The 27,194-nt window shown below is 43.1% G+C and overlaps 2 protein-coding genes across 3 annotated transcripts; both read right to left on the reverse strand.

Moving 5' to 3' along the window:
- Positions 1-1,826: 1,826 nt before the first annotated feature.
- LOC139657014 (single-strand DNA endonuclease ASTE1-like) lies at positions 1,827-8,507 on the reverse strand. Its single transcript, XM_071534744.1, has 4 exons — positions 7,248-8,507; positions 4,089-4,302; positions 3,662-3,806; positions 1,827-2,226 (listed from the first exon to the last, which is right to left on the reverse strand). The coding sequence occupies exons 1-4, from the start codon at positions 8,505-8,507 to the stop codon at positions 1,827-1,829; spliced, it is 2,019 nt and encodes a 672-aa protein (XP_071390845.1).
- Positions 8,508-11,985: 3,478 nt separating this feature from the next.
- LOC139657188 (NLR family CARD domain-containing protein 3-like) lies at positions 11,986-22,109 on the reverse strand. 2 transcript variants are annotated; one of them, XM_071535061.1, is made up of 8 exons: positions 22,028-22,109; positions 21,401-21,614; positions 18,652-20,464; positions 18,012-18,185; positions 17,232-17,405; positions 16,495-16,653; positions 16,283-16,329; positions 11,986-15,336 (listed from the first exon to the last, which is right to left on the reverse strand). In XM_071535061.1, the coding sequence occupies exons 2-8, from the start codon at positions 21,504-21,506 to the stop codon at positions 14,795-14,797; spliced, it is 3,015 nt and encodes a 1,004-aa protein (XP_071391162.1). In that variant the 5' UTR covers positions 21,507-21,614; positions 22,028-22,109; the 3' UTR covers positions 11,986-14,794. The 2 variants fall into 2 exon arrangements, with proteins under 2 accessions (XP_071391162.1, XP_071391084.1); XM_071534983.1 differs by having other exon boundaries at positions 16,495-16,668.
- Positions 22,110-27,194: the final 5,085 nt, after the last annotated feature.

Genomic DNA, 27,194 nt, shown 5'->3' on the forward strand with positions numbered 1-27,194 from the left:
TGCATTAGACTCTAAGGCTGGGGGTGCCGGGTAGGTTAGGCTATGCAGAATAGGTAGATTGTTTGTCTTGCTAAAATCTGCTCTTGCCTACCTTGTGTTTTTTGCTATGCTTGTCCTATGTAATTTTGTTCACCACTGATTGTGTTTAGTTAGATCTAGCTAGACACATCCTCTGTTAAGTCCTCTGAGACATGCTTGTGATAAAGGGCTATATAAATAAACAAACTTGAACTTCCAAAGAATAATGTATGGTTGGAGAAACAAGAAACTACTGCAACCGGAGGATCTGGAGGTGGGAGGAAATCCTTTAACTCTTTTCTGTTACACAAGTAAAATATATTGTGTGAAAATATTTGCAATAAAATACAAAATCTCACCTTGTGTGGCTTCTTCTTTCCCTGTGAGCTGTAAGACGTTAGCCCTGTTGGGGGCTCGCTGCACAGGGAAGAGAAATCCACACAATCCATATTCCAGTCCATATCCATATTGGAAAAGCGAGCCTCTAAATGAGCCGTTTGGACTTCCGTAACTTTGTGACGCCACAAAGGTTCGCTCATTATCATTTTTGTAAGAAGTAATAGACTAACAAAGTGTTTTTTTCAAAGCGGTTGAGCGGTTGTCATTGTTTATTACCGGAGAGTTTTCCCTACCTGTAGCCGCCGGGCCGCAGAGTCTCACGTTTCACTCTGGAAACGGTTAGCCAATCGGAACAGAGGGGGTCGTTAATATTAATGAGCCTTAAAGATGCGGCAGCAGAAACAGCCTGTTCTCGGTAAGGCTCAGAGAGATGCTGGAAAAAGAACGTGGAGAAATGGATTGAGAGTTTTTTTGGCACATGACACCACACACACAGCTTTGAATGGACAGAAAGACAGAAAATAAAACACTGGAAAGTATAGAATATGGGACCTTTAATAATACAGTTTGATTGCTTTTAATAGAATGTCTCCATCAAAAATAGAATTTCACACTATATTACAATTGTTTGAACATTGCCTTTAAGTACAAATAAAGGTTTTAAATCATGTATTCAGACAGTGAAAAACAAACAAAATTGTTCAATTAAAAAATAATCTACTTGTTTTTCTTAAAAAGAAAAATCGTTAAAATGCTGCTATAAATAGAATATAGACAAATCCAAGTGCATCCAAAACCATTCAAGACAAATGACCAGATACTGGTACAGCAGGTTTTCCTATCAACAAAAATCAGACCAACAGAGGAAACAGAAAAAGAGTTGGTAGTCAGTGTCTTGCTCAAGGACAGCTGTGGGAATCAAACCTGAAAATGTTTTCTGTTATGGGACGGCCTCCCTTACAATGATGCCAACCTGCATAAGTTTGTTTTCAAAAGAGACTTCAGAAACTGACTCGGCCAATTTAACATCAGCAGACAAGCTCATTTTTTAGCAGTTTAAATTTAGCAGTTGTAATGGAAGTAGATAAAAATACAATTCTTCAATTCTTCAGAATCCCAATATTAAGCAAAATAAATAACAGTTTGAATTTTTCTTGTCAGTATTTTCCAGTCTAGATTAGATTAGTCACCACAGCATCTTGGTATCTGAGCTAAAACTGTTCATCATTTCATAAGGTTTTAAAAGGCCTGAAATATTTTTGTATATGATGTATTTGTTCATACACCTTGCTTTTTATAATAAGAAAAATCTCATTCAGTTCTAAAATAGACATTGCTGATTTGGACCAAGAAAGGTTTGACTGTCCGAAATCAACAGCGACAGGACATTTAAAATACAGATAGACAGATGAATATTTCAGCACATATCAGCGTGGGCTAAAACAACAGAAAAAGTTGTGAACGTAGCCTCAGCTCCAGTCTTTGCGCTTGTTCTTGTTGGCGGGTTCTGGGTTTTTGGCCCGGTGGCCTCTGTCTTTGGCTCTGAAGCGAGTTCTCACTGATACCAACTGCCAGCCCGGATCCTCCTCTGCTCTCGCCGCGCTCCTCGCTCTGGCCGTCAACTCCTCCTCGTCTTCGTCCAGGAGGAAGAGCTGCTGCAGTCTGCCGGTCAGATCATCTAGAGGCTGTGGAGGTTTTCCTCTCTTCCCCGCCGCTGACGCGGCCGTGGTTTCCTGAGGCTGGAGCACGGCGGCCAGCAGGGCTCGGTACAGCTGTATGCTGGTGGAGTTCCTGTTCAGGAGAAGCTCGGGGGTCGTCCCTCCCATCAGCGTGTCGACCAGCTGGTGGACCAACGGTCCCTGGTACAACCTGGTGAACATCAGAAGGTGAGAGTCATCACATCAGCCAGTAGCATCATGGGTATCAACTGGGTATCTCAAGGTGTGACTTTACTTTAGACTTGAATCCATATTTTAACTTGTATTTCTTTGTTTCCCAGACAGCAAATCAACACAGATTTGGGTTTGGGGTTTAGTTGCTCTTGAATGGAGAGCAAAGATTAAGCAGAAATCACCAGAAATTTATTTGGATGCTGTATCAAAAAGAAATATCAGGCAGCATCAGGACCAATGTAAGAAAGTAAAGTAAAAATGTATTTGTATAGCACCTTCAAAGACAAGTGTCACAAAGTGTTTCACAAGTTCAAACATAAAAAACATACACAGTGAAAATACAAGCAACACACATAAGTGCGTCACAAATTAAAAACATAAGAAGACACGGTGACAGAACAGTCAACAACACACATTAGTAAAGGCCTGTCTGTATATATGGGTCATGTGTTGCCTTGAGTTGTCACTTAAAACTCTCCACAGTATTGGCATATCTATTGTCCATAGCCTAAGTGCGACCACAGCAAAAGCACGATCACCCTTCATCTTGAGTCTGGACTGAGGAATCACCAGTAGCTCCTGGTCTGAGGACCTTACAGACCTACCAGGTAGGTGTGGGGTCAAAAGTTTAGTAATATAGACCCGAGCCTGAGCGTGCAAAGCCTTGTATGTGATCAACAGAATTTTGCAATCAATCCTGAATTTAATAGGTAACCAGTGGGAGGCCAATATGGGTGTAATATGGGCCTTCCGACTGGATCTGCTAAGTGGTCTAGCAGTGGCATTCTGGATTAACTGAAGCTGGTTTAGAGAAGACTTGTTATGGCATGTAGACAGGGCATTACAATAATCCAGGTGAGAGGAAACAAATGCATGAATAATCATTTCAAGTTGCAGCTGAGGCACAACAGGCCTTAATTCAGCATCATCCACATGGATGTTAAAGTCACCAACAATAAGAACTTTATCCAGCTTAAAAACAGAAGACAGAAAGGGAGGGGAGATGACCGCAGCCGCCCGAAAGAGCAGAGGATTTTAAGGCACCATCCCCCAGATTCAGGCCACCGTGGTCCATCATGGACGATGGAATGAGAAGGAGAGTTTGGCGATCATACTCCAAAACACAAGGCACATCTTGGACAAACAGAAAAGCTAACAGCACAACCACACACAGGACAGGTAGGAACAGACAGGCAGCGGCAAAGCCAAACACAGGTGCCATTGTTCCCTCTAAGCTGATAGTTCACCAAACTGTCTAAATGTAAGTTAAATGTAAGTGTAATGACTGCAAGTTTTCAATCCAGGCGGCTGACATGCTTTGTCAACATGACCCATTGGTTGATAGTTTCACCCAAACACTATATCTATTTATATACTATTAGAGAGCATAGTCATTGGTTGTGGAGTCTCACCATGCGATGTGGGGTTCAGGTAGCGGGCAGCCCAGCAGCTGATTCAGGTGCATGCTGTCCTTCATGCAGGCCTGCCATTGGTTGTAAGCGTGAACCACATCCAGATCCAGTCTCTGTCTACAGTGTGTCTTCATAGACCGCGGAGCTGCAACACACACAGTTCATGCAGATGTTGTAAATAGGAAAATTGCAAGCTTGTGTCACTCAGAAATGTCAATGGACATAATTTCAATGGTGTGTGTGCAGAAAGACTCTGGGAATTTGAAAAGTTTCCAGGCCTGGAAAAGTTCCGGGAAATTATGTGTATTCAAAATGTTTTGGAAATTGAGAAAGTGTGAAATCAAAGTGCATTTTGTGTGTATGTGTGTCCTGCAGTGTTGGTGTGTGTGTGTGTGTGTGTGTGTGTGTGTGTGTGTGTGTGTCCTACCACTGCTCCCAGCACTCTCTCTCTGTGTTTCTCCGGTCACCAGTCCCAGCATCAGCGCCTGCAGCAGGCTGCGGTCTGGAGGAGGACTGGCCTCCCACATCCAGTAGCAGGTAACGGCCACCGGGAGGCGCAGGTGAGGCGGCAGCCCGCTCAGACGGATCGGCTTCACCCCCAGAGCCTCCAGAAACACCCGGAGACACAGCGAGTGTGCAGCCTGGAGGAACAGGACAGGACAGGGTAGAAAGTTCAATTCAGTGCAACTTTATTTTATCCTACATGGGAGAAATTAAAAGGAATTAAAAGGACCTTTTCCGGGAGAGGACCATGGCCTCAGACTTGGAGGTACTGATCCTCAACCTGCCGCGTCACACTCGGCTGCAAACCGGTCTAGTTCACATTGGAGATCACAGTCCAATGAAGCCAGAATGATGACATCATCTGCAAACAGCAGAGGTGCCTCCCTAATGTTACCGAACTGGACGCTCTCCAGACCATGGCTGCACCTTGTTATGCTGCTGCACCTTGATAAGCTCTGACTGTTGTTCAGGATTACGCACCTAACAGCAGTTCAGAGTATTCAGCTCTCTTAGAGAAGGTGAGTGGGGAGCTGGAGAAGGCTCTACCTCCTGACTCTATAGTCCCACTGGGAGACATCAACGCTCATGTTGGCAATGAACGCAATTCCTGGAGGAGTGTGATTGGGAGGAATGGCTTTTCCTGATCTGAACCCGAGTTATGTTGTTGTTAGACTTCTGTGCTAGCCATGGATTGTCCATAACAAACACCATGCTCGAACACAAGGAGGCTCATAAGTGTACATGGTACCAGAGCATCAATGATTGACTTTGTATTTGTTTCATGAGACCTGAGGCCAAATGTTGGGGACACCTGCAGTGAGGGGCTGAGCTGTCAGCTGATCACCATCTGGTGGTGAGTTAAATCAGATAGCAATGGAGGCTGCCAGACAGACCTGGTAGATCCAAACGTGTAGTGTGGGTTTGCTTGTAACACCTGGTAGAGAACTCTGTATGGAATGATTTCACCTCTCACCTCCGAGCAAACTTTTCTTGTATTGGGGTGGAGGTTGGATAGTTCAAAGTAGAGACCGGGATGACATGCAACAAAGGTCCTGGGCTGGATTCGAACACAGGACATTGTGGCTACATGGTACTTGCCTTAGACCACTGAGCCACCAGGACACACATTATATATAATTATTAAGTCAATACAGTTTTAGCCCCGCAACAGCAGGGCCTCTATGGGTCGCTCTGTTGGTCGGTCGGTCGGTCGCTCTGTTCACCACTTTATGGGTCACATGGGCGAAAGAGTGCTGCAGGGAGTTACCCAATCGCGGCATTGTTTTCAATGAAGGACGCGGCAGCGCTCTCCTGAACAGCTGCGCAGCCGAAAGCAGCGCGCGCCACCTTGATATTTCACTAGGTTTTGCGCCCAGGTTTTGTGAAAAGCCCTGCACACTCTCAATCGGGAGACCGGAGCACGATTCCCGCCAAGAACGAAGATGTCGACTGTTATAGTCTTGTTTCCACAAGAAGTGGAAATTGTTCAAAAAGTCTAAAAAAAAATAAATAAAAAGAAAATACACAAATAAATGTGAGCCAAGTCAAAAATGTAATTTGATTCACAAACGGAGATTCAACAATTTAGGACATTTTGGCCCTAAATAAATATAAAATATAAAATATGAAAAACCTGTTGGCCTTTTTTTCTGAGGTACCAATGGATAGTCAAAAATATTTGTGGTTCTTAGTTTTATTTGTATAAATCATATCTTATATATTTCTGGATCTTAAAGCACAATTCACTCTACAGAAAATAAAGTCCTTGAACCTCTTCTCTTCATCTTCTCTCCATCACGTCATCAGATTTAATAGATTATATCAATAGATCACAACTTTCACAAGGATTCATCTATTTTTTGTTTTGAAAAATGTTATCAAATTATTATTATTATTGTTGTTGTTGTTGTTGTTGTTGTTGTTGTTGTTGTTGTTGTTGTAGTTGTTTTGTTATATCTGGGCTATTGGTTCAATTCCCACTCATGACACTGTAACTTTGGACTGCACTTTGGTTAAAAGTTTCCTTTATCCCATGCATTTTTATTATATTCTGGAATTAGTCCCCAGTTTTATTTACAGGAATAGAGTTTACCACCTTTAGGCTGATAAAAAAATATTTATGTGGTATCCAAATTAAGTAAATTAGTCAGTGACAAGAGGTCAACAATTCGGACTAAAATGGATTTAAAGTCCACAACAATGTCCTCCGTGTATTCATATTTGTTTTATAGCTTTTAAGATGGCATCAATACTTTTTTAAGCAAGATTTCTGACCTTTCCACCCAGAAAATGTCAGCTGGTGCAAAAATAAAAATATATATTGTTATATTGTAAAACAACAACACAGCTGGCCCGCGTGTGTGGCTATTTGTTTATATCATTACGTCTCACGGAAATCTCCACAGCACACGTTAGTTTCAGGATTGGTTGTAGGGTCTGAAATCGCTTTGTACAGGTTTTAAAATATGGGTTAGGGTTTAGTTAGAGAAGCGAAAATTGAAAAAGAGAAGAGAAAATTGATAGGCATTTAGGCCTAAATGTAACTGTACTGTACTGATCTGATTTCTGTCTTTGGAACAAAATTCCAAATATGAATTACATTTCGATAAAATGAAAGTGGTTTCTGTCATTTTATTGAAATGTGATTCATGGAATTATTTTACAATATCTATTCTAATTAAACAGATATTGTAAAATAATTCCATATCACATTGACTATTTCTTCTGCTTCTTTAAAAAAAAACATAAAAAAAAACCAATGGCGTTGAATACAAAAATAGGTTTTCCGTGCTGGATCATCACTGATGCAATGGCAGATGTATTTTTATTAGGCCTATATATTCTGGATGTCTACTGTTACGTATTAGGACAACGAACTATTTCAGAATGTATGGACTTAATTTTATTTAGTGCTGTCCTTCTTATTAGGCTACTCATTTTAGTCTGTCATTTTTTTACCATGGTAATGTTTCAGTTAATCTATAGTCTAAACCTAGCTGTCTGAAAGTTGTATAGCCTAATTGTTCATTTAAAAAAAATAAAAAATAAGTCCATATTCTGGATGTGAAAGCGTTAGCTATACCTTATCCAGTGAGTCCAGTTTGAGCTGCTCAGCGACCCCCCGCAGGGCGGGACGGACCATGCAGCTGCCCAGCCGGAGGCCCTCTCTGTCGGACTCCTCCACCCGGAGCCTCCGCCCGCCGCCCAGCAGCAGCCCGTACATCACCTGGCGGAGCGGCCGGGAGGTCAGGTGGGCGCTGGGCAGACTGCCGTGGTCCACCATGACCCCGAGGCGCACCCTCTTCAGCAGCAGCACGTCCAGCATGTCACTGGTCAGCCGGCCCTGGGTGAGAGGCAGCCGGGCCCAGTCTGGGACCAGACCCACCGCCTCTGGGAGGAGGTGGGGCGCTGTCCCGTCGGTGAAGAACTGCTTCAGGTCGCTGGGAGGGAGCTGGTACTCCTCCGTGCCCAGAGACAAGCCCTGCAGCACCTCCGCCTCTCTCTGCCTGCTCAGGTCTCCCATCAGCCTCAGCGCCGCCTCCACGGCCTCCCGGGGCCGCTGGAAGCTCTTCAGCCAGCGGAGCAGCTCCTCCAGGCGGCCTGCCGACCTGCTGCCGGCCGGGGCGGAGCGCGCCCAGCGGGAGGTCAGCTCCTGCAGTTTCACGTAGTCGTTCCCGGCCATCGCGGCGAAGACCGGCAGGACTTGCTGCTGGATGTTGAACAAGGTGCAGAAACTGGAGGTGGTGTAGCTCTTACAGCGGATGAAGCTCTCCCTCCAGGAGCCGTTCCGCCCCCCCGCCTCCCACTGGAAATGGCGGATGGGCAGCAGTCCGCCCGGGAGGTCAAAGATGTAGAAGTCGCTGTCACTGGAAAGCACCGGACACTTCCACTCGCTGGCCAGGGCGGCGATCTCTCGGTCGGCCTCCCCAAAGCACTGGGCCACCGGGACCTCCAGCCGGGCCAGCGTCTGTTTGAACACCTTATTGGCCAGCGGAGGTATGATGTCCTCCTTCCCGCCCTTCTCCGCCGCGACTTGGGCTCTCCGGATCCGGTCTTCGGCTCTGCTCCTCAGGGTGTCCAGTTTCTTGTCGGTAATGTCCGTCCCTCCGTCCAGCACCACGTACGGCTCGATCCGGCAGTCTTGCAGGGCTTTGACGAACTTTCCGATCAGGTCCTCAAACGCAGCATACTCCCCGCCGTGATTCTGGTCCAGACCGGAGCCGAAATACAGCCAGTGGTACAGATTGGAGCCGTCAATCACCAGCCGGCTGTCCCTGAAGCAGACATCCTGGTAGATCTGGCTGTTGGCCTCAATCAAGCTGCATAAGCCCTGAACCCCCATCCTGAGTGTGGACGACAGACCTAGAACTTCAGTAGCCTGGATATTTATACCAGACTCCAGTCTGATTTCCTTAAGTTTCACTTTTCTGACATCATTATGAAGCTCAGTGTTTATCTGCACGGCGACCATAATAAACTCTGCATGTGACCAGAGAGAGAGAGACTGGTGCGAACTAGCCGGGCTGCATTTTATTTCCTTATGGAACTGCCAAATATGATTTTATCTCCTGTCATTCATCTGCAGTGAGAGGGAGTTTCCAAAGAGCTGTCAAAGTCCACGTGAACACACAGGGATGTAAATAGATTATTATTATTATTATTATTGTTATTATTATTATTATTATTATTATTACTATTATTATTATTATTATCATTATCATTATTATTTCCCCTGGTGACATCTAGAGGCTCTATAGTCCTGCTGCCAAGCTGTTTTAATGGATGATGTAGTGGAGAGTAAACCAAATTAACTCTCTTTACCTGCTGCTTGATCTGCAAGAATACAGTTTACCATTTCTTCAAACTGATAAAAATCTTTATACATCATACAAGATTCAAGATTCAATAATTTATTGCCATATCAACCTTACAGTTGATTGTATTAAAAGCTGAGCTATAGTTGATGAACAGTACTCGAGCGTAGGTGGCAGGTGCCTCTAGATGTTGCAAGATGGAGTGAAGACAGAGAGATACAGCATCATCCACCGACCTATTGGCCCTGTACGCAAACTGGTTGGGATTCAGCACAGCACTGGACAGATGCTTACATACTATACGCTCAAACACCTTCATTACAACAGATGTTAGTGCAACAGGCCTGTAGTCATTTAAACAGCTAACAGAATTACTACTGCAGATTTAAAGCATGCTGGTACTTTACACTGGTTGATAGGCCAGATAAAAATACAAGTCAAAACAGAAGCAAGTTCAGCAGCTCACCATTTTAAAGTTGCTGAAGACACAAGATCAGGGCCTGCCGCTTTCCTGCTGTTCTGATTGTGTAGCAGACACCTGACCTCATGTTCCCCAATCACAAAAGGTGGACTCAGGGGGGCTTTCACTGTAGGCATACTCTGTTGGAGGGTTGAGGTTTCATCAAACCGACAATAATATTTATTAAGTTCATTAGGAAGCTTGGGGTCATCGTTACAGGCTGAGTGTTTGGCCTTATAGTTGGTTATTTGCCGTAGTCCCTGCCACACACCTCTGCTGTCCTTATCCTGGAGCTTGTCCTCCAGCTTGCCTTTGTAATTGGCCTTAGCCTTCCGCACTGCCCGATCAAATTCATATTTTGTGGATTTGTAGAGTTCTCTATCATCCCTCTTTGAAAGCATTGTTTTTCTTCCTACATAATATTTCAACCTCTCTGTTGAACCATGGCTTGTTGTTACTAAACACAGTCACTGTCTTCGATGGAATGCACACAGCTTCTGAGAAATGGATGTAAGACATACTAGTATTGTATTCGTCTAAGTCATGGCATGACTCCTTAAAGACAGACCAGTGTGTGATATCTAAACAGTCACTGAGCCTCTCCATGGCCTGGGGAGACCATTGTTTCACCATCCTAGTTCTTGGTTTTGTGTGTTTCAATTTTTGATGATACTTGGGGATTAGAAAAATCATGTTATGATCAGACAGTCCCAAGCCGAATGAGCAGAATGAAAAGCATCAGAGATGACACTGTAACATTGGAGTCTTTTCCAGGGTGTATTAAAATGTCAAAATGGGTCAGTGACAAACAGGATAAGGTTTTCTGACTAAAATGGATTGTGTGTATTTGTATTTGTTTTATTGCTTTGAAGATGGCTTCAGTTCATTTTTAAACAAGATTTCTAATCTTTCCACCTAGAAAATGTCAGGTGACAAAAATCAAAATAGGACATTGTTTATGGCGCTTGTATTGCATTTCATAGGAAAGGTCACAATTTTCTCCATAGAGAAACCAAAAGATCTTAGAATGATGGTTAATTTTGCAGTTGCAATGAGACGTGATAAGGTTCCACCTGACATTTGTAATAGTTTTCCATGGATAACACTGTCAGTGTAAAAGTGTGTTTGCGTTTTCTAAACTGTAAATCTGTCACTGAAGACGCTGCTTCTGTAGTTTTTTATTGCGCTATTATCTTCAATTATTTTCAACATTATATTCAGTTGTAGTAGCCTAATGATGTGTTGTATTCTCCTGAAGCCTGTTGCTCCTGTCAGTGTCTGATCTGTGGCAGGCAGCTGCAGCCTGAAGAGTTTCTGTGCAGCTGAAGTGAAAGTAGAGAACAGAAGCTGCTGAGACGTTCCCTATTATAGTTACACTGTTCAATGCTATTTACTACTACTAGTATTACCACTGCTGCTGTTGCTACTGCTTTTACTACTAGCAGAATTACTACCATTACCACTAATAATATTACTACTAATAATAATTCAAAAATGCCATGTGATGTAGTAGGCCTATGTGTATGACATGTATTGTATATGATGCTATGTACAGCCCTTTGAGACATGCTTGTGAAAAAGCGCTACATAAACAAGACAAGACTAGATTACTAACGTAATAATAATAATAGTAATAATACGTAATCAAAAGAAGTAGGCCTATTATAAAATTAGTCTCTAAACAATATTATTATTAGCAGTAGTAGTATTAGTATTATTGACAATTATGACAACATTCTCTATTAGGCTATTATGTACTTATTTAATATATTATAGTGATCATAATCATAATAACTGTATTTGAACACTCTAAGCCACAAGGGAAGAAGAACCAGTGAACTGATGCAGCTGAGGAGAAGATCAATCATCTGAATTGATCTGGATCAGACTGGGAAGCAGCCTGGCAGCTGAACCGGGTTTCACTGCACCGGACAGGAAAGAGAAACCTGAAGAGCTCTGGAGGGAAAACGAAACTGAAGCTCCAACCTGCTGCTCCTCCTGACTCTGGATCAGTCAGGTAGAAACGGAAACACTGAAAAAATGTTGTAACTTCATCTAACATCCATCCAGCTTGTGAATTATGAATAGTGACATAAGAACTGCTTTTGCCACATTTCCTCCATAATGCACTGCTTTCCTCCATCAGTTTCCTCAGTATCAGGAAATAAAACAGAGAGAATCCCTTGGTACAGTGCAGCTTTATCTTATAGAAGTCCATCTATCCCAATACATATACACAGTATATACACATACACATTTGTACCAATAGGCTGGGTATTGGGTGGTGGTCAACTCCCAGTGTGAATGTATGTAACTGTATGTGAAGCAGGACAAGTTGCTGGAAAACAACATTCCCCAAATAATTAAAAAGGATTAAACATTTTCCCCAACAGTCATTATACTTAATATAATCAATACTATACTTATTTATATACTAATTTAAGTATACTATTACTTACTTAGTACTTCTACCTATAGGCTATCTGAGCACAATCAAAGTTTTGTTGTTTTGCACCTGTTAGTTTAATAAAGACTGACAACAGATATAATTATGAATTTAAAACAAACTTTATTTAGAGTTACGGCAATCACAATATGCTGGTTATAATGTGCTGTGTCATGATGTCATGAAGTGCCAAAATAACTACTGGTATAATCAATCATTTATAGATGAACCATAAACAAATGCAAACATTACAGAACAGCTGCTGCTGATACTCGGTCACATATCACATCACAGACGAGCCACACAGAATGAAACCAAGCTGAACTAACGTCTTCTCTGCTCTACTTTCCCACCTGGCAGTAACATCCATCCTGACTGGAGCAGAAATGCTTCAAATGTATGCTTCAGGTGTAAATACACTAAAAAACACACTGAAGCTTCATTCTCCCAAACCAGCTCAGCAGGTGGACAGAGACACAAGAAATACCAACAAATTGGAAATGAAAAGTGTCTCCAATCCAAATGTAGCAACTAGGAACAGAAATAAACTTTTGCAGGTGGATCCAACCAGGAAGTTCAAGCTCTTAATGCTTCAACTGCTTAGCCATTCAAATCAAACAGGTGACAGGCAGCTCAGATAGAAATATACTTGTCAAAAATGGATTGTCAGGATGCTGGTGGATGGAGAAGTGAGATGATCTGTTTACAGTCAAATTTAAAGGTAGTAAACATTATGGAAGGAAGGGGCATGCATGACATATTGACATGACAGCTGATGAGGGAAAGGAAAATCTGGTTTCAGTGTTTATACCAGAGACATCATATTATCAAATCAGATGAATGTTAATGCCAGGTGTGAAGCGGACCTATAGTCACACCTGCAGTTAGTTAATAACACTATGATAATAGTGACACTATTGCTACAACATGACCCAATATACTTGATAATGACAAGTAATGAAGGGTACAGGCATTTTTTTTAACAAGTAATCAGTATTTAGAAATAAATCATATTTTGAAAATAACTGTCCCAACCCCAGACCAAGAGAAATAATTGGTTGAGTTAAACTTCAATGGGCGGAGCCAAAGTACAACAGTTTTTCAGAGCTAACTGGCGAACTTAAATAGAAAATAATGAACTGTGGTCAAAATATAAGTGGAGATGATGTCTTTGTTTCCTTCATTCATGACCATGGCAATCAACATGTGGAAGGTCAGCAGCTAGCTAACTAGCTTACCTAGATAGCTATAGGCTAGTATGGCTAGTTTGAACTTGGAAGCTCAGCTAGCTAACCTAGATAAATTAATTTGTATTTTTTTCAGTTAGCAGCAGAGCGCTAGGCTTCATAATATTAGCTTCCTCCTCTCTTACTGCTTGTCTTTTTTCACTGGGCTTCAGTCTAATGTTAATTAGTCTGAAAAACTGAGGTTCTTTGGCTCTGCCAACTGAAGTTTAACTCAACGTTTGGAATGAAGCATGATGGAATCTGTCCATATTGCCATTAATATCTGTGCCAGGCAATGGGAGACAGAGGCCTGAGACAACATCCCTGAACACCTGGTCCAGGTGCTGCAGCAGCTGGACCAGGTGTGAAAAGGAGCTATGTTACCTGGACTAACGTGGAGGGGTGTTGGCTGTGCAATCTGGCTCTGCAAATCATCATTCAAAATGGCAGAGCTCAGTGATTGAGGCCCTATCCTTGCAGAAATGATGCACTGGGCTTCTGGTGAACTTGGCTCATGTTTGGCATCCTCTGTGTGCCTGGGTATTGCCTTCTCCTTTGATGATCCTTTAAAACCTCAAACACATTAATGGCAGGCCACATATACTTATTGTGGAGAGTTGTCAAAAAGCTTTAAACTTCATCCCAATTATTCACAGACCAATCAACAGCGCTGCACAGTCTAATTAATTTCTTTCATGTTTTTGTGACTCAGCGATTAATATCCGACTTCCGTCTTCGATGTTCATTAGTATGCAGATTTCTTGTTTTACATTATTTCAGTCTGCCAACTCATGTAAATAGATTACTGAGAATTAATGCAAATATATATACAGAGTTTAGTTTGGCATCTAGGCTCTGATCTATCATGAAACCAACGGAGCACCAGACACTTTATATGGTTTCTGGTGCATAAAGAAAGGTGTGTACAATGGACTTAAATCAGTGTCAGAATCCATGTATGGATTCTGTGAAGACACCTTGATTTACATATTCATCACCTCAAGATTACATCTTGCAGGAGGATGTTCTTCTCCAAACTAACAAACACAACTCTAGGGTTGGAATTGGTGCAGTAGGGTGGAGCATAGATAATGACAAGCAATACTGTACAGAGCTTAAGTCGAGATATGAATTGGATCCTTAAAAAAAAGTAATTGAGCTTGAGGCTAAATAATTCATTGGGTTTTAAGGCAATGCCTCAGCAGATAGACATGAAAAGTTGAAAATCCCATGATCTGAGTTTTCACCATACCATTGGAAATGACAAAGAAGCTAAAGTTTTGAATAAACTTGTGTGCAGGCAAAGGCACACCCAAAATCCTCAGTGTGCACACCAAATAGTCCAAGTCTGAGTAGGAACTGCTAAAACATGCAGATCTCAATCTGTGAACACTATGATCCACTTAATTTTACACAGTCTGAATCAGCTCTGTGTGTATACATTTGGCAGCAACAGTGCAATAGCTGCAACTGATCAGAGAATGCCTCAGCTGATGTCTGAGAAAAACTCTTGCAGGAGCATTATTTTAGAGAGATCATAGGTCTATTATGTCAAAGCGTTGACGTTATCTGAAATTAATTGGCCCTTCCAGCCAATCAAAAACACTGACTCACCCAAGTCACAGTTTAAGAGGACTTAATACAACAGAGTCCAATCCTTTGTGCTGTCAAGGAAATGCCAAGCTACTTCAACTGACACAATTTCAACGAGGAGTCACATTCCCAGACTTGAAAAACTGGGTAGACAGGCTCAGTGAATGTGGTGTAGAAGGTGTACAAGTGTGTCAGCGACCTGCCAGAGGAAACTCTGTAGAAGGACAGGATGCCGGCCGGACAGTCCAGGTAAATGGCCAATCTACGAGAAGCAGCCAAAGGGACTTGAAGGGGAATGCTCTTAAAGTTGTGACATGCATAGCAGCCATCAGCAGAACAGTGCAGACCCCAAGACAGTGGATTGTACCCCATCATACAATCATTTCCAACCCCCTTGCGACTGATGCCCTTGTATGCAACTCCGAGCCCGGCCCAGTTCCCTTCCCACTCAGCCTCCCAGTAGCAGCGGCCAGTCAGGCCTTCTTGGAACAGGACTTGTATGCAGTTGTCAAATCTGTCTGGGTGATCAGGATATGGCTGCTCTTCTTTCCTGTGGGTGATCTTCCTGTTCCCATCAGACAGGATGAGGAGTTTGTGGGCTGTGTTAGGATCCACTGTGAGCTCACATGCATCTGACGGCAGGAAGAAGTCAAGGAATTAGACAGAATTTATTATAGCAGTAATACCTGAGAGGGTGATGAAGATGATCTCAAAGCTCCCATAATCACAGTTAAGACTGCACATTTAGGTATTCTGGCAGTTACCAAAGCACATGTACTTTGTGAAGAGTTTTCTTCAAGTAGTGTAGACAGGTGAAAGCCAAAACACCACTATAGCTCCCTGGTTACCACAAGAATTGGCATGGTAACCAATAAAGCACTGGCTAGCCATCTGAGATGTAACAAAAGTATGTCACACAAAATTTAGCAATGGAGGGGTGTCCTGGTGGCTCCATGGTCTAAGGTACATGCCATGTAACTGTGACTTCATGGGTTCAAATCCGCTCTGGGACCTTTGTCAGTTGTCACGTCCTCCCTGTCTTTCCTGTCTTTCTTAATAAAGGTAAAAAGGTCTGTAAAACAGAGCTGCTTCTCTTTTCACTATTTTTTTTCACTATTTTTCTAGCAAAAAAAAACCTTGGTTTCTTTTTTCCTCTTCAAGCATATGTGGGGTTGAAATAAGTCTTAATTTTATTTGAAGTAGCATTTAAAAGGTCTTAAAATGTTTTAAGTTGAAGAATCGTGTAGTCACTGAGTTTATGGTTTGTTTATGCTTTTGTTTTTGTTTTCCCTCAGAAATAAAAAAATATTTTTTTTCAGTAATAAATGTCTTCATTCAGATTCTGCTCAAAATATTGTCATAATATTGAACCGCATCGCATTTCGAACCAACTAGCTGAATGTTTTGTTACATCCCTACTAGCTGTGCCTATGTGAATTACGGTTGGAAACACAGTTGGAACACATCTTTGATCAATCTGATTACTACATTTACTTTTCAAAACTGTGTTTGTTCATTTTCAGCAACAAAAACATCAACTTAGAGACAACAATGCATAACTAATATTTGTTAACTTACATTTTCTCAGTCCTGATTTTAACCAGCATTCTGCATTGTGGTCCACACTGTGGAATAGATAGGAACATGTGCTGTCAGTCTGGACATTATTGAGGCAGTGAACATAAAAGCCTGCCTGGCCTACTGCTGTCACATCTGAATCTGCCTCATGTGACATCAATATTGTTAATAGAAGAAATAGAAGAATAATCACACTAGATTATGGACTTTACCTGAGTTTGGTTAAGTCACAGTGTGCTTCCTTCACAGCTTCAGAGATGAGCTTCACTCCAGAGTCTCCTGGGTGGTTGTAGCTCAGATCCAGCTCCCTCAGGTAGGATGGGTTGGACCTCACAGCTGAGGCCAAGAAACCACAACCCTCCTCCGTAATGCTACAGAACGACAACCTGTCGAGCAGCAGAGTTTGGTCTCAACTCATTGCCTAAGGGCGTTTCCACACCTATAGTTCGATTGCTCTGGTCCGAATCAGTTGATGTGTTTGTAAACTTGGAGCATTTTCCCCTTGGTTGGGTTTCTTTTCACACAGAGAAAAATCCAAGCGAACCAAAATGCATCACTACAAACCACGTGAGAACGTGGTTTGTTGAAAATGCTATACTGGCTATTAGCCAGTATAGCATTTTCAAGCCAGTGGCTATACCTGGCTATACCTGCTATACCTGGCTACAGGAGCCGTTTAGCTCAAACTTGCGGAGTAAATTGAGTACACCTGGTAGTTTGGTCGGATCGAGGTCGGATCACGTTCCCACCACAAACGAACCACTCCAGAGTTCGTTTGGACCGCACCAAGACCTTACCTGCCCAAACGAATCGCACCAAGGGGGAAAACGAACAAGAGTCTGATTTAACCGGACTAAAAGCGCAGTTGTGAAAACGCCCTAAAACACCTAAACCAGAATGACCCCCAGATTATTTCTTTAATCTCTGCAGGATATGAGGATAATGATACCTGAGGGTTTCCAGTTTACAGCACAAACTTCCCAGTCCAGTGGAGAGCATTTTCACTCCTGAGTCTTCAATGTCGTTGTCACTCAAGTCCAGCTCTCTAAGATGTGATGAGCCACAGCTCAGTACTGAAGCCAGCTTTTCACAGCACCCCTGGGTGAGACTGCATCGGTTCAGCCTGAAGGGGAAAAACAGACAATGCTCTCATATAGTCCACATTTCATTGCTGACTGGTAAAAGCCTCCTAAATCTGATTTTATTGTTTTCTTTTTCTTCCTTGTGACAGCAGAGCCTCCAGGACCATGTCAGCATCACACCAGCTCATCCATCCCCATCTCTGCAGAGTTTGGCAGTGGCATGGCTGAGGTAAATATTGGACTTTTGGACGCACAATACTACCTGTTAGCTTCAGGACACTTGGATTATGCTGTTTTGGGAGCCATTTTATCGTCAGTTTTTGGCCATTTTTGGAACTCTGATGAAATGGTCTCCATTCACTCCAGTTGTTTTTGGAGAAGGGTGCTACGGAGCAGTGCTAGCTAGCTCGCTGTGTTATTTTGACATACAAATTTCACCAGTGTATCAGCTTGCATGAGGATGAGTAGATAATTAACTTATTTTAATAATTAACAAATCTTCATTTTGGGTGAACTATTCCTTTAAAAAGTTGACTAGTTAAAGAATACACTTGTACTAAGTTCTGCTAAAGTATTACAACCCATTGCATTTTGAGAATATTGTACTTAAAGAGACATCATCATTATCAGGTACAGCACTTATTCACCTTAGTGTCTTCAGTCTGCAAAATGGGCTCCCGAGTCCAATGCAGAGAAGCTCAATTCCTGAATCTTGTAAATTGTTGTCACTTAGGTTTAAATCACTCAGTTCACAAGATGTTGAGCTGAGAGTGGAGCACAGCGCCTCACAGCAGTTTCCAGTGAGATTACAATCATTCAGCCTGATAAAGAGAAAGACAAATTTGATTTGCAATTTAAATTTGCGATCCATGATGACAATAGGGTGTCATATCTCAGGTCTAGAGGTGTAACAATACGGTCTAATATTGAATACACAATTCACAGTTTGTTATTGTCACAATATCATTAAATGGAGTTGAGATTAAAACAGTGTTGCCTATCAGGGAATACATTTCTTCTATGCCAATTGTATCTTCCCAAATAAGAGGGATTAAATGGATTAAGACAACATGCATATATTAGATTTCAAGACCTGCCAGCATCTGAATATAAATTGCTCAGTCTGAGTGTCAGGTCATCTGTTCAGTGTAGCTCAATGTGTACAGCATGGTACCAACAATTCTACTTCCCTTTCCACTGGGGCCATAGTGGGATTCATGGTACATTAAGGTGGAATGACCTGGGAAAAGTCAAAATGACTAATGAATGATTTGCAGAGATACTTGCATTGCTGATCTGGATGCTTTGGCAACTGGAAGGAGCCTCAGAAGACCCTCTTCTGTTTTGGAGTATTTCTTCAAGTCAAACACCTCCAGCTTCTCCTCTGAGGTCAGCAACAGAAAGACCAGAGCTGACCACTGTGCAGGGGAGCAGCGGTCCATCGACGAGTCTTGTTCTGAGCCCAAGTAGCTCTGGATCTCCTCCTTCAGAGAGTGGTCATTTAACTCATTCAGACAGTGGAACAGATTGATGCACCTCTCTGGATGTGGATTCTCCCTGATCTTCCCCTTGATGTACATGATGGTTTCCTCATGACTGTGTGAGCTGCTGGCCTCTACCTGTATCATTAAGTCTCTGAACAGAGCCTGATTGGACTCCAGAGAGAGTCCGAGGAGGAAACGGAGGAAGAGATCCAGGTGGCCGTTGTCACTTTGTAAGGCTCTATCCACTGCAGCCTTGTGCAGACCGGCTACAGGCGTGGGTTTGGACATCTGAGGTTCGGTCAAGGTGCCATGTTGTTCGATCATCAGGTTTACACCGTGGTTCCTGTACATCAGGTAGACGTACAAAGCTGCGAGAAACTCTTGGATGCTCAGATGCACAAAGCAGAAGACTTTATGAAGCAACCAGGACTCTTCCCTGAAGACCTGAGTGCATACTCCTGAGTAGACAGATGCTTCTGTGACATCAATACCGCAGTTTCTCAGGTCTTCCTCATAAAAGATCAGGTTGCCTTTCTCCAGCTGCTGAAATGCCAGCTTTCCAAGTGACATTATGATCTTATTGCTCCCTTGTCCAATTCCCTTGTCCTTGTCCAATTCCAGCTGTTCACAGTACTTGTGATGCATCTGTGTGGTCTGAAATGCCAGAAAGTTGATGTACATCTGAGTCAAAGTCTTCGGCATTTCTCCTTTTTGTGATTCTGCACACTTTTTTCCCAGAACGATGGAAGAAATCCAGCAAAACACTGGCACATGGCACATGATGTAGAGGCTTCTTGTTGACTTTATGTGTGCGATTACTCTTCTGGCTAAGTTCACATTATCAATTTTCTTGTTGAAGTATTGCTCCTTCTGTGGGTCATTGAAGCCTCGTACTTCAGTCACCAGGTCAATGTACTGTGGAGGGATGCAGCCAGCGGCAGCAGGTCTGGAGGTTATCCAGAGACGAGCTTTTGGTAGCAGGTTTCCTGCAATGAGGTTTGTCAGCAGCACATCCACTGAGGCTGACTGTGTGGCGTCACAACAGCGCTCGTTGCCCTGGAAATCCAGAGGGAGTCGACACTCATCGAGACCATCCAGCACAAACAGAACGCTGTAACTCTCCAGGTCTTTGAGTCCAGAGGCTTCCAGCTCGATAGAGAGGTCACACAGTTCCATCAAACTTCTTTTTTCTGTGTTTAGCAAATTCAACTCCCTGAAAGGAAGTGAAAACAGGAGCTGGATATCTTGATTGGCGTTCTCCTCTGACCAGTCCAGCATGAACTTCTGTGCCAGCACAGTTTTGCCGATGCCAGCTATTCCCTTGGTGAGCACTGTTCTGATTGGTTTGGCTTGTCTGGGTAAAGGCCTGAAGATGTCCTCACACTTGATTGGAGTTTCCAAAGTCCTTGGTCTGTTGAAGGCTGTCTCAATCTGTCTCACCTCATGTTCATTATTGATCTCTCCACTGCCTCCCTCGATGATGTAGAGTTCTGTATAGATCTCGTTGAGAGGTGTGGTATTTCCTTGCTTTTCTTTTACTTCAGGCAAGCACTCGCATTTCTTCTTCAGGGAAGATTTTTGCTTCCTTTGGTACATGACAAGTTCTCCGTAATGACCTAACAGCACAGACATTAGTCACATTAATAAGAAGTCCTTTTTTTCTTATCTTACGAGGTAGGATGACCCCAGTTATTGAAAAGAATCATTACTGGCCAATGAAAAAAACATTTGTATTGCACTGAATATTTGGTTATAGAAACCGTTAAAATGTACTCATGTTGTGATTTTAGCTTTGTGCCAATCTGGGAACCCATCGTCTATCGGTCTGACGACGATTAGACACTGGGGGTGACGGCCAATATTTCGGGGTTTCTGGTGTAGCCAGCGGACATCCGGGCCAAGACTTCCTCTTCCGTGCGCCGGTCATTGTTTACAGCCCGATTAGCAACTTGAGACGCGAGAGTCGAACGTTTCTCCACAAAAAACACAAACATCGATACTTTTTGTAGGTGTTTTAGGTCCAGACGACATTTCAGCTAATCTCTATAAACAGATATCTGCATATGAGACGTCGTCTCTCAACTCCAATTCCATTCTCGCGTCTCAAGTTGCTAATCGGACTGTAAACAATGACTGGCGCACGGAAGAGGAAGTCTTGGCCCGGATGTCTGCAGGCTACACCGGAAACCCTGAAATATTGGCCATCGCCCCCAGAGTCTAATCGTCCTCAGACCGATAGACGATGGGTTCCGAGATTGGCTTTGTGCTGCTTAATATACAGTGGACGCAGAAAAAAATACCTGTATGAGCCAATGTAAAATAACTGTATAAATAATGTGCCAGTACCAAAAAGGATGTTTTTAATATTTTGATTCTCTGTAAAATATGGATTACATTTCATCAACAATGCAAGTTGAGTACTAGAATTTACTAGAATTTACTTCTAAATTGACCTCTCTCACCATCTATAACACACACACACACACACACACACACACAAACACACACACACACTCACAAACACTTCCCCAAGAAAAGATGCAATTTCTTACTTTGCTCCAGCAGGTAAGCAAGTCCATTCTCGTTCATGGTCCTCAAAACATGGAGGGCGATCTTCAGAGCCCCTTCATTGGCTTCAGCGTCTGACTCATCGACCATTTCCTCCTCTTCCTCTTCCTCAAACAGTCCTTTGTGCTCTGCAGTAAGGGCCTTTGTATGTCTTCTCAGTGCTTGTTTCAGGAAAGTAATGGCTTTGGATTGAAACACCTGATATGGACAAGGATTGTCATTTTACTACACAATGTTTTAACTTGCCTTTAAAAAGCTTTTTGAGGCTTGATGTCCTAACTGGCTGGTGCACGGGCTTCTTTTCCTTTTTGATGGTGTTCATGAATTATGCTTTTGAGACAGTGTGCCCAAAGTAAACACTAGTGCCTCACATCGGATACAATTTCAAAAGACGAACAGTTTGCCTACATTCATTGTCTATGAGAAGCAAGTAATCACGTGTATATGACATGATGGGATAGGTGGCAATGTGAACCAGGCACACGCTGCAACGAAAAAAGGTGAAAAAGCCAGGAGTGCAGGTAAGGGTTCAGTGTCTTGCTTAAGGACACTTCAACAGGGCTGAACCTGTGACCTTCTGGGTACAGGACGTTCTCTCTGAACATACCCACCTTTAATATATCCAGGGTCAGTTGACGGTTTGGCGTCGGACCACCAGAAACGCCCACTCCTACATATTTGCATCTATAAATAAATGTATATATTAATAACACATAATATATATATTTCATACTGGCACAAAATGCTTTCAACTGAAGCATATTTTCCTTATCACATGAGGTAAATACTTCAACATACTGCGAACTGAAATTAATTCAATCCTTCTACAATTTGACATTTTACACACTTTTCTGATGCTCTTATCCAAAGCAACTGACAGTGAGTGTAACGGGGCTTTCACACCAGAAGCGATAATGCACATATTTTGCGTGAGGTAGAGTGCAAGCTGGAATCTCGGTAGGCTAGTAGAGTCACCAGTAGTTTATTAAACAATTTCAACAGCCTATGGGTTAGTTTTCTGTAAATAGTCTGTTTAAATGGTGTAGATAGATTTACTAATAACATGAATAATGTGCTAAGTTAATGCTTTCAGGTAGTTCAAAGCAGCTGAATTAATCCAACGATGATACTATCTAGGCTTCTTTTCAATATGCAAATAACGCAATATAATTTTTCCAACCTGGTATCCCCATCCTTTCGGATATTATCTGCCATGCCTGTGACTTTTTGGCCAGGTTCCGATATGTTTTTAATGTTAAGTTATATAACTCTGTGTGCTCCAGCGCCTATAATAACCTCTACGTAACTCGTAGAGGTCAGCGTATTTGGAGGTTAAAGTTCAATAAAAAAAAGGTGAAAAATCAAGCGCAGCTGTTTAGGAGAGCGTTGCCGCGTCTCTTTCATAGCATTTGTTTCAGTGTCTCACTATGGAATACGCTCCCTTGTGTATTCTCAGAAGTATTTATTTCACTACACCAGCCCTGAGTGGCTGGCAGTCATGACGTCTGCATCAGGACCCTCCTCCCTATATCCTATAGGGCTGACAGTGCATTACTCGTCATTCAATCACCGCTTCTCGCTTCAAAAAAATTATCTCTTGCCTGATGCTTCAGCTAACTAGCTTAATCGTTCACAGATTTGAGCGGACATCTCCATTACCGAACGCTGGTTTTTCTGGAGCTGCATCAAGGTTTCGCTTACCTTCTCCATAGGTAAGACGTTTAGAGAGATACTCTAGTCTGTCTCCAAACAGTAGGGTTGTTGTAGTAGCTTCTCCTGGCTTCTACCACTAAGCTAGCTCCAGCTCGGTATGCTAAGTCTAGGCTACTGCGCTGTCTTCGCTCCACCTGGGCTAACTTGGCTCTTATCACACCAGATATTAGCCACCTGTTTAGCACTCCAGCTAAATGGCGACAGCTGCACAGCTGCCTGCACCACAGGGGAAGAAAATACCGGTGCTTGTCTCTGCAAATGTGGGAATAAAATTTCAAGCAAAGACACCAGGTCTGCTCCTGAACACGGCCAGGCAGCGATGATTCTCCCGGCTGGTGCTGCCACCGAGGACCACCAGCTTGGTGCAAGTGACGCGGAAACCCCTAACCCAGTTAGCCAACGCTGGGGCTCGGTGGTTGATGTTTCAGACCCGATGGCTGAGACGCCCCTCCTGCTGGATTTTGAGTAGGGGGAAGGGTCTGTGGGAGAGGAGTTTCTTGTGTGACGAGGACGATGATGACTCCTCTTTTGTTCCCCTGACTCAAAATGTCAGTGGCAGTCCCCTCGTCATGTCGGCTGCTAAGGGAGTAAGGGAGGGTACACCACCCCTTCCAACTCTCAGCGTCGACATGCACAACATGTGCAAACTCGCCGTGTAAAAACTGGATATTCCCTGGCCTGCTGTCGCAGCAGAGGCCCCCTGGTCTCGCTACGATTTTGAGGGGATAGAAAGGCATGCCATGGCTCGTCCACCCGAAGCTGTCGGCTGCATTGTCCAGGTCACCGACTCTGCCGTCAAAAGCAGACCGGTTCCAGTCCACCATGACGGGCGTATAAGGGGGCTGCTGTGGCGGTGAGGGTGCTGAATGACACATTGATGCTCACTGCGTACCAAGCGGAGCTGTACGATGTCATGGCTGACAAGCCTGATGTGGCTGTGTGGGATGAGATCACCACGGTCACAGACATCTGTCTCCATGTACAGTGATGCGCTGTCCAGGCGACAGGAAAGCCCATGGCAATGATGGTGTTGCAGGAGAGAGCCAGGTGGCTCAACCCACAGAACTTGAATGGATAGAATGGTCTTTACACTGTTTTCTATGGTATTTTGGCTAGTACACCAAAAAATGGCGTCTATGGTTAGTTTCTATGGCGACAACGGAAGTTTGGACATCAAGGCCGTAAAGTGTGTCACACCAGCTGCCACACAGCGTGGGGTTTGCTTTGTAATGTCACAAGACTAATGTTAAATGAATAAAATGTGACATCTTACCAACAGTAATATAGCGCGGTTAAACCCAATCAGTCCAAAAATCCTTTAGTAGCTCTCTGCTGTAGATCGCTGTGACTTGCCGTAAGGCAGTTTATACGGAAGCTAGGCCAATGGTAACAAGGAGGTTTTATATTATGGAACGGTACACCAATTGGGATCTCTTCAGAAACTCCTGCAGTGATCTAGACGAACTGACCGACTCCAGTCACTAGTATGACGTTCTGTGAAGAGTCAGTTATCTCATGTAAATTGTGTACAGTGTTTCCAAACAATAAACCTTGGATTACAAAGTCAGTTAAATGTGTTCTGAATCAGAAAAAGATCTGCTTTTACCGAGGTGATTCCGCTCAGAGAGCAGTGGCAGCTAGAGGTGTGAAAAGGGAAATTAGGAAAGCTAAGCTGAGATATAAAGACAAAGTAGAGAATGAACTAAGCAAAGGAAACTCGCGTTCTGCATGGGAGGGTATTATGTCAATGATGGGGATGGAGAAAAAAGGGAAGAAAGCTATAATATCTTATAAAGCCGATGGGCTGCTGGCTGAAGATCTGAATCACTTTTATTCACATTTTGATGTGCATGATGTTAAAGATGAACACCTTGCTTTTAGAAGTAATGCTGGAGCCTCTAATAGTTGTATTATTATTGATGAAGAGGAAGTGCTGAAATCTCTCTTGCAGACTAAGGAGAGGAAACGTCCTGGCCCTGACGGCATTGGTGGCAGGCTATTAAAAAACTGTGCCAGGCAACTATGTGGCATCCTGTCTTTTATATTTCAGCTGTCACTCCAGCAGAGGAGGGTCCCAAAAATGTGGAAGAACACTATTGTAGTTCCAGTAGTCAAAGTTAAGGCTCCTAAATCATTAAATGACTATCGCCCTGTGGCCCTTACTTCCCTGACTTCAAGGGCTTCGAGAGGATTGTCAAAAATGAAATCCTTGCCATGACTGAAGACAAACTCGATCCCTTACAGTTTGCTTACAGAGCTAAGAGGAGGGTAGAGGATGCCACCATTACCCTCTAAGACCCATGCTAGGTTGCTTTTTATTGACTTCTCTTCTGCCTTTAATTGTATTCAACCCCATATTCTTGGACAAAGGCTCATATGTAATTTTGGATTTTTGGATTTTAATATTGTTGGCTGGCTTGTGGACTTCTTAACTGACCGTTCTCAGAGGTTGAGAGTGAATGGGGCCCTCTCTGGTGCTCTTAAATCTTCTACTGGTTCGCCACAAGGGTGTGTCCTCTCACCCCTGCTATTTGTGTTGTACACCAATGACTGTGTGAGCCACCATGAGTCCAGATATGTTATTAAATTTGCAGATGATTCTGTTGTACTGAGCCTTCTAAAGGATGGTGAGACCTGCCATGGCCTAATAGTTAATGAGTTTGCACACTGGTGTAACAAATCTTTTCTTAAACTCAATGTGTCGAAGACCAAAGAAATGGCCATTGATTTTCGCAGGGGAGTTGCTGCCCCCCCACCTACCCTTATTAATGGTGAGCAGGTAGAGGTGGTAAAGCAGTATAAATACCTGGGGACAATTTTAGATGATGATTTATGCTTTGAGCCCAATGTGAAGGCAATTGTAAATAAAGGTCATCAACGTTTATTCTTTTTAAGGAAGCTCCGTAATGTGGAGAAGTCTCTTATGAAAATGTTCTATTCATCCTGCATTGAGTCAATTCTTACTTTTGCTCTCATCTGCTGGTTCGGTAATCTAAATCAGAGAGAAAAGAACCTGTTAAGAGGAATTGTGAAGTTGTGCTCTAAAATCACTGGCACTGACCTCAATGATCTTAGTTATATCTATCAGAAGAGAGTTACTAAGAAAGCTCAGGATATACTTCAGGAGCCCCTGCACCCTCTTTTCTCTGAGTTTTCCCTTCTTCCCTCTGGGCGTAGGTTCAGGCTCCCTAAAGGTAGCAGTAACAGGAGCTCTTTTATCCCTGAGGCAATCCACAGATTGAATGTGTAGGCTATGTGCAGTTAGGTGTGTGGAACAAGGGCCTGTTCCCTTCTTATGCATGGATGTAGGCCTACAGTTTCCTTGTTGGCATAAATTTATATTGTGTCATATTGTCTGTGTTTTTGTGATATGTGATTATGTTTCTCTGATGTTGTTGATGTATTGCAGCTGCTTGCTGTGAACCAAATTGCCCCATTGGGGACAATAAAGATTTCTACTACTACTACTCTTTCTTTGTATGATTGTAAGTGGAGGGTGTTTGAGGAATGGTGTGCTAATGCACAGGAAATTCCTTTCCAGTGTTCGGTGGGTGTGATTTTATCCTTCCTTCAGGATTTAATCAATAAGCAGAGAGCATTCTCTACTATTAAAGTGTACTTGGCCACTATTGCTGCGTGCCATGTTGGCTTTTGGGACAAGACTGTGGGTCAGCATCCCCTTATCTGCCGGTTCATGGGGGGCACGGAGGTTGCTCCCTGTCTCTAAACTGGTTTCCCTGTCGTGGGATTTGGCTGTTGTATCGGAGGCTCTCGTAAGTCATCCATTTGGAGTCGGGAAAACTTATCCTACAAGTATGCGATTTGCCCCTGGGAATTTGAGGGTGACCTTGCGGCCTAACCCTGCTTTTGTCCCTACGGTAATCAACTCATTCTCACCTGTGGAGCTTGTTGCTTTTCCAACGGCTCTCCAGAGCAGCAACAGCTACACTTTTTGTGTCCGGTGCGCGCTTTTCGCACATATTTTTATAGAACTGGTGATTCCAGGAAAGGGGACCAGTTGTTTGTGTCTTGGGTTAAGCCCTGCAGGGATAAGCCTGTCACAAA

This window comes from Centroberyx affinis, unplaced genomic scaffold (assembly GCF_046629955.1).
Source record: "Centroberyx affinis isolate AG114_WGS23_722 - 3 ecotype Tasmania unplaced genomic scaffold, CSIRO-AGI_Caff_v1 ptg000012l_1, whole genome shotgun sequence".
Lineage (NCBI taxonomy): Eukaryota > Metazoa > Chordata > Actinopteri > Beryciformes > Berycidae > Centroberyx > Centroberyx affinis.

Coding starts and splice junctions, on each gene's coding strand:
- LOC139657014 (XM_071534744.1), bottom strand. CDS start 8,507: ATGGGGGTTCAGGGCTTATGCAGCTTGATTGAGGCCAACAGCCAGATC. Junction 3,807..4,088: donor AGAGAGTGCTGGGAGCAGTG/GTAGGACACACA, acceptor TGTGTGTTGCAG/CTCCGCGGTCTATGAAGACA. Junction 2,227..3,661: donor CCTGAACCCCACATCGCATG/GTGAGACTCCAC, acceptor GATGTTCACCAG/GTTGTACCAGGGACCGTTGG.
- LOC139657188 (XM_071534983.1), bottom strand. CDS start 21,506: ATGGTCGATGAGTCAGACGCTGAAGCCAATGAAGGGGCTCTGAAGATC. Junction 17,406..18,011: donor TGCAGACTGAAGACACTAAG/GTGAATAAGTGC, acceptor TTTCCCCTTCAG/GCTGAACCGATGCAGTCTCA. Junction 16,330..16,494: donor TGTGACTTAACCAAACTCAG/GTAAAGTCCATA, acceptor TCTATTCCACAG/TGTGGACCACAATGCAGAAT.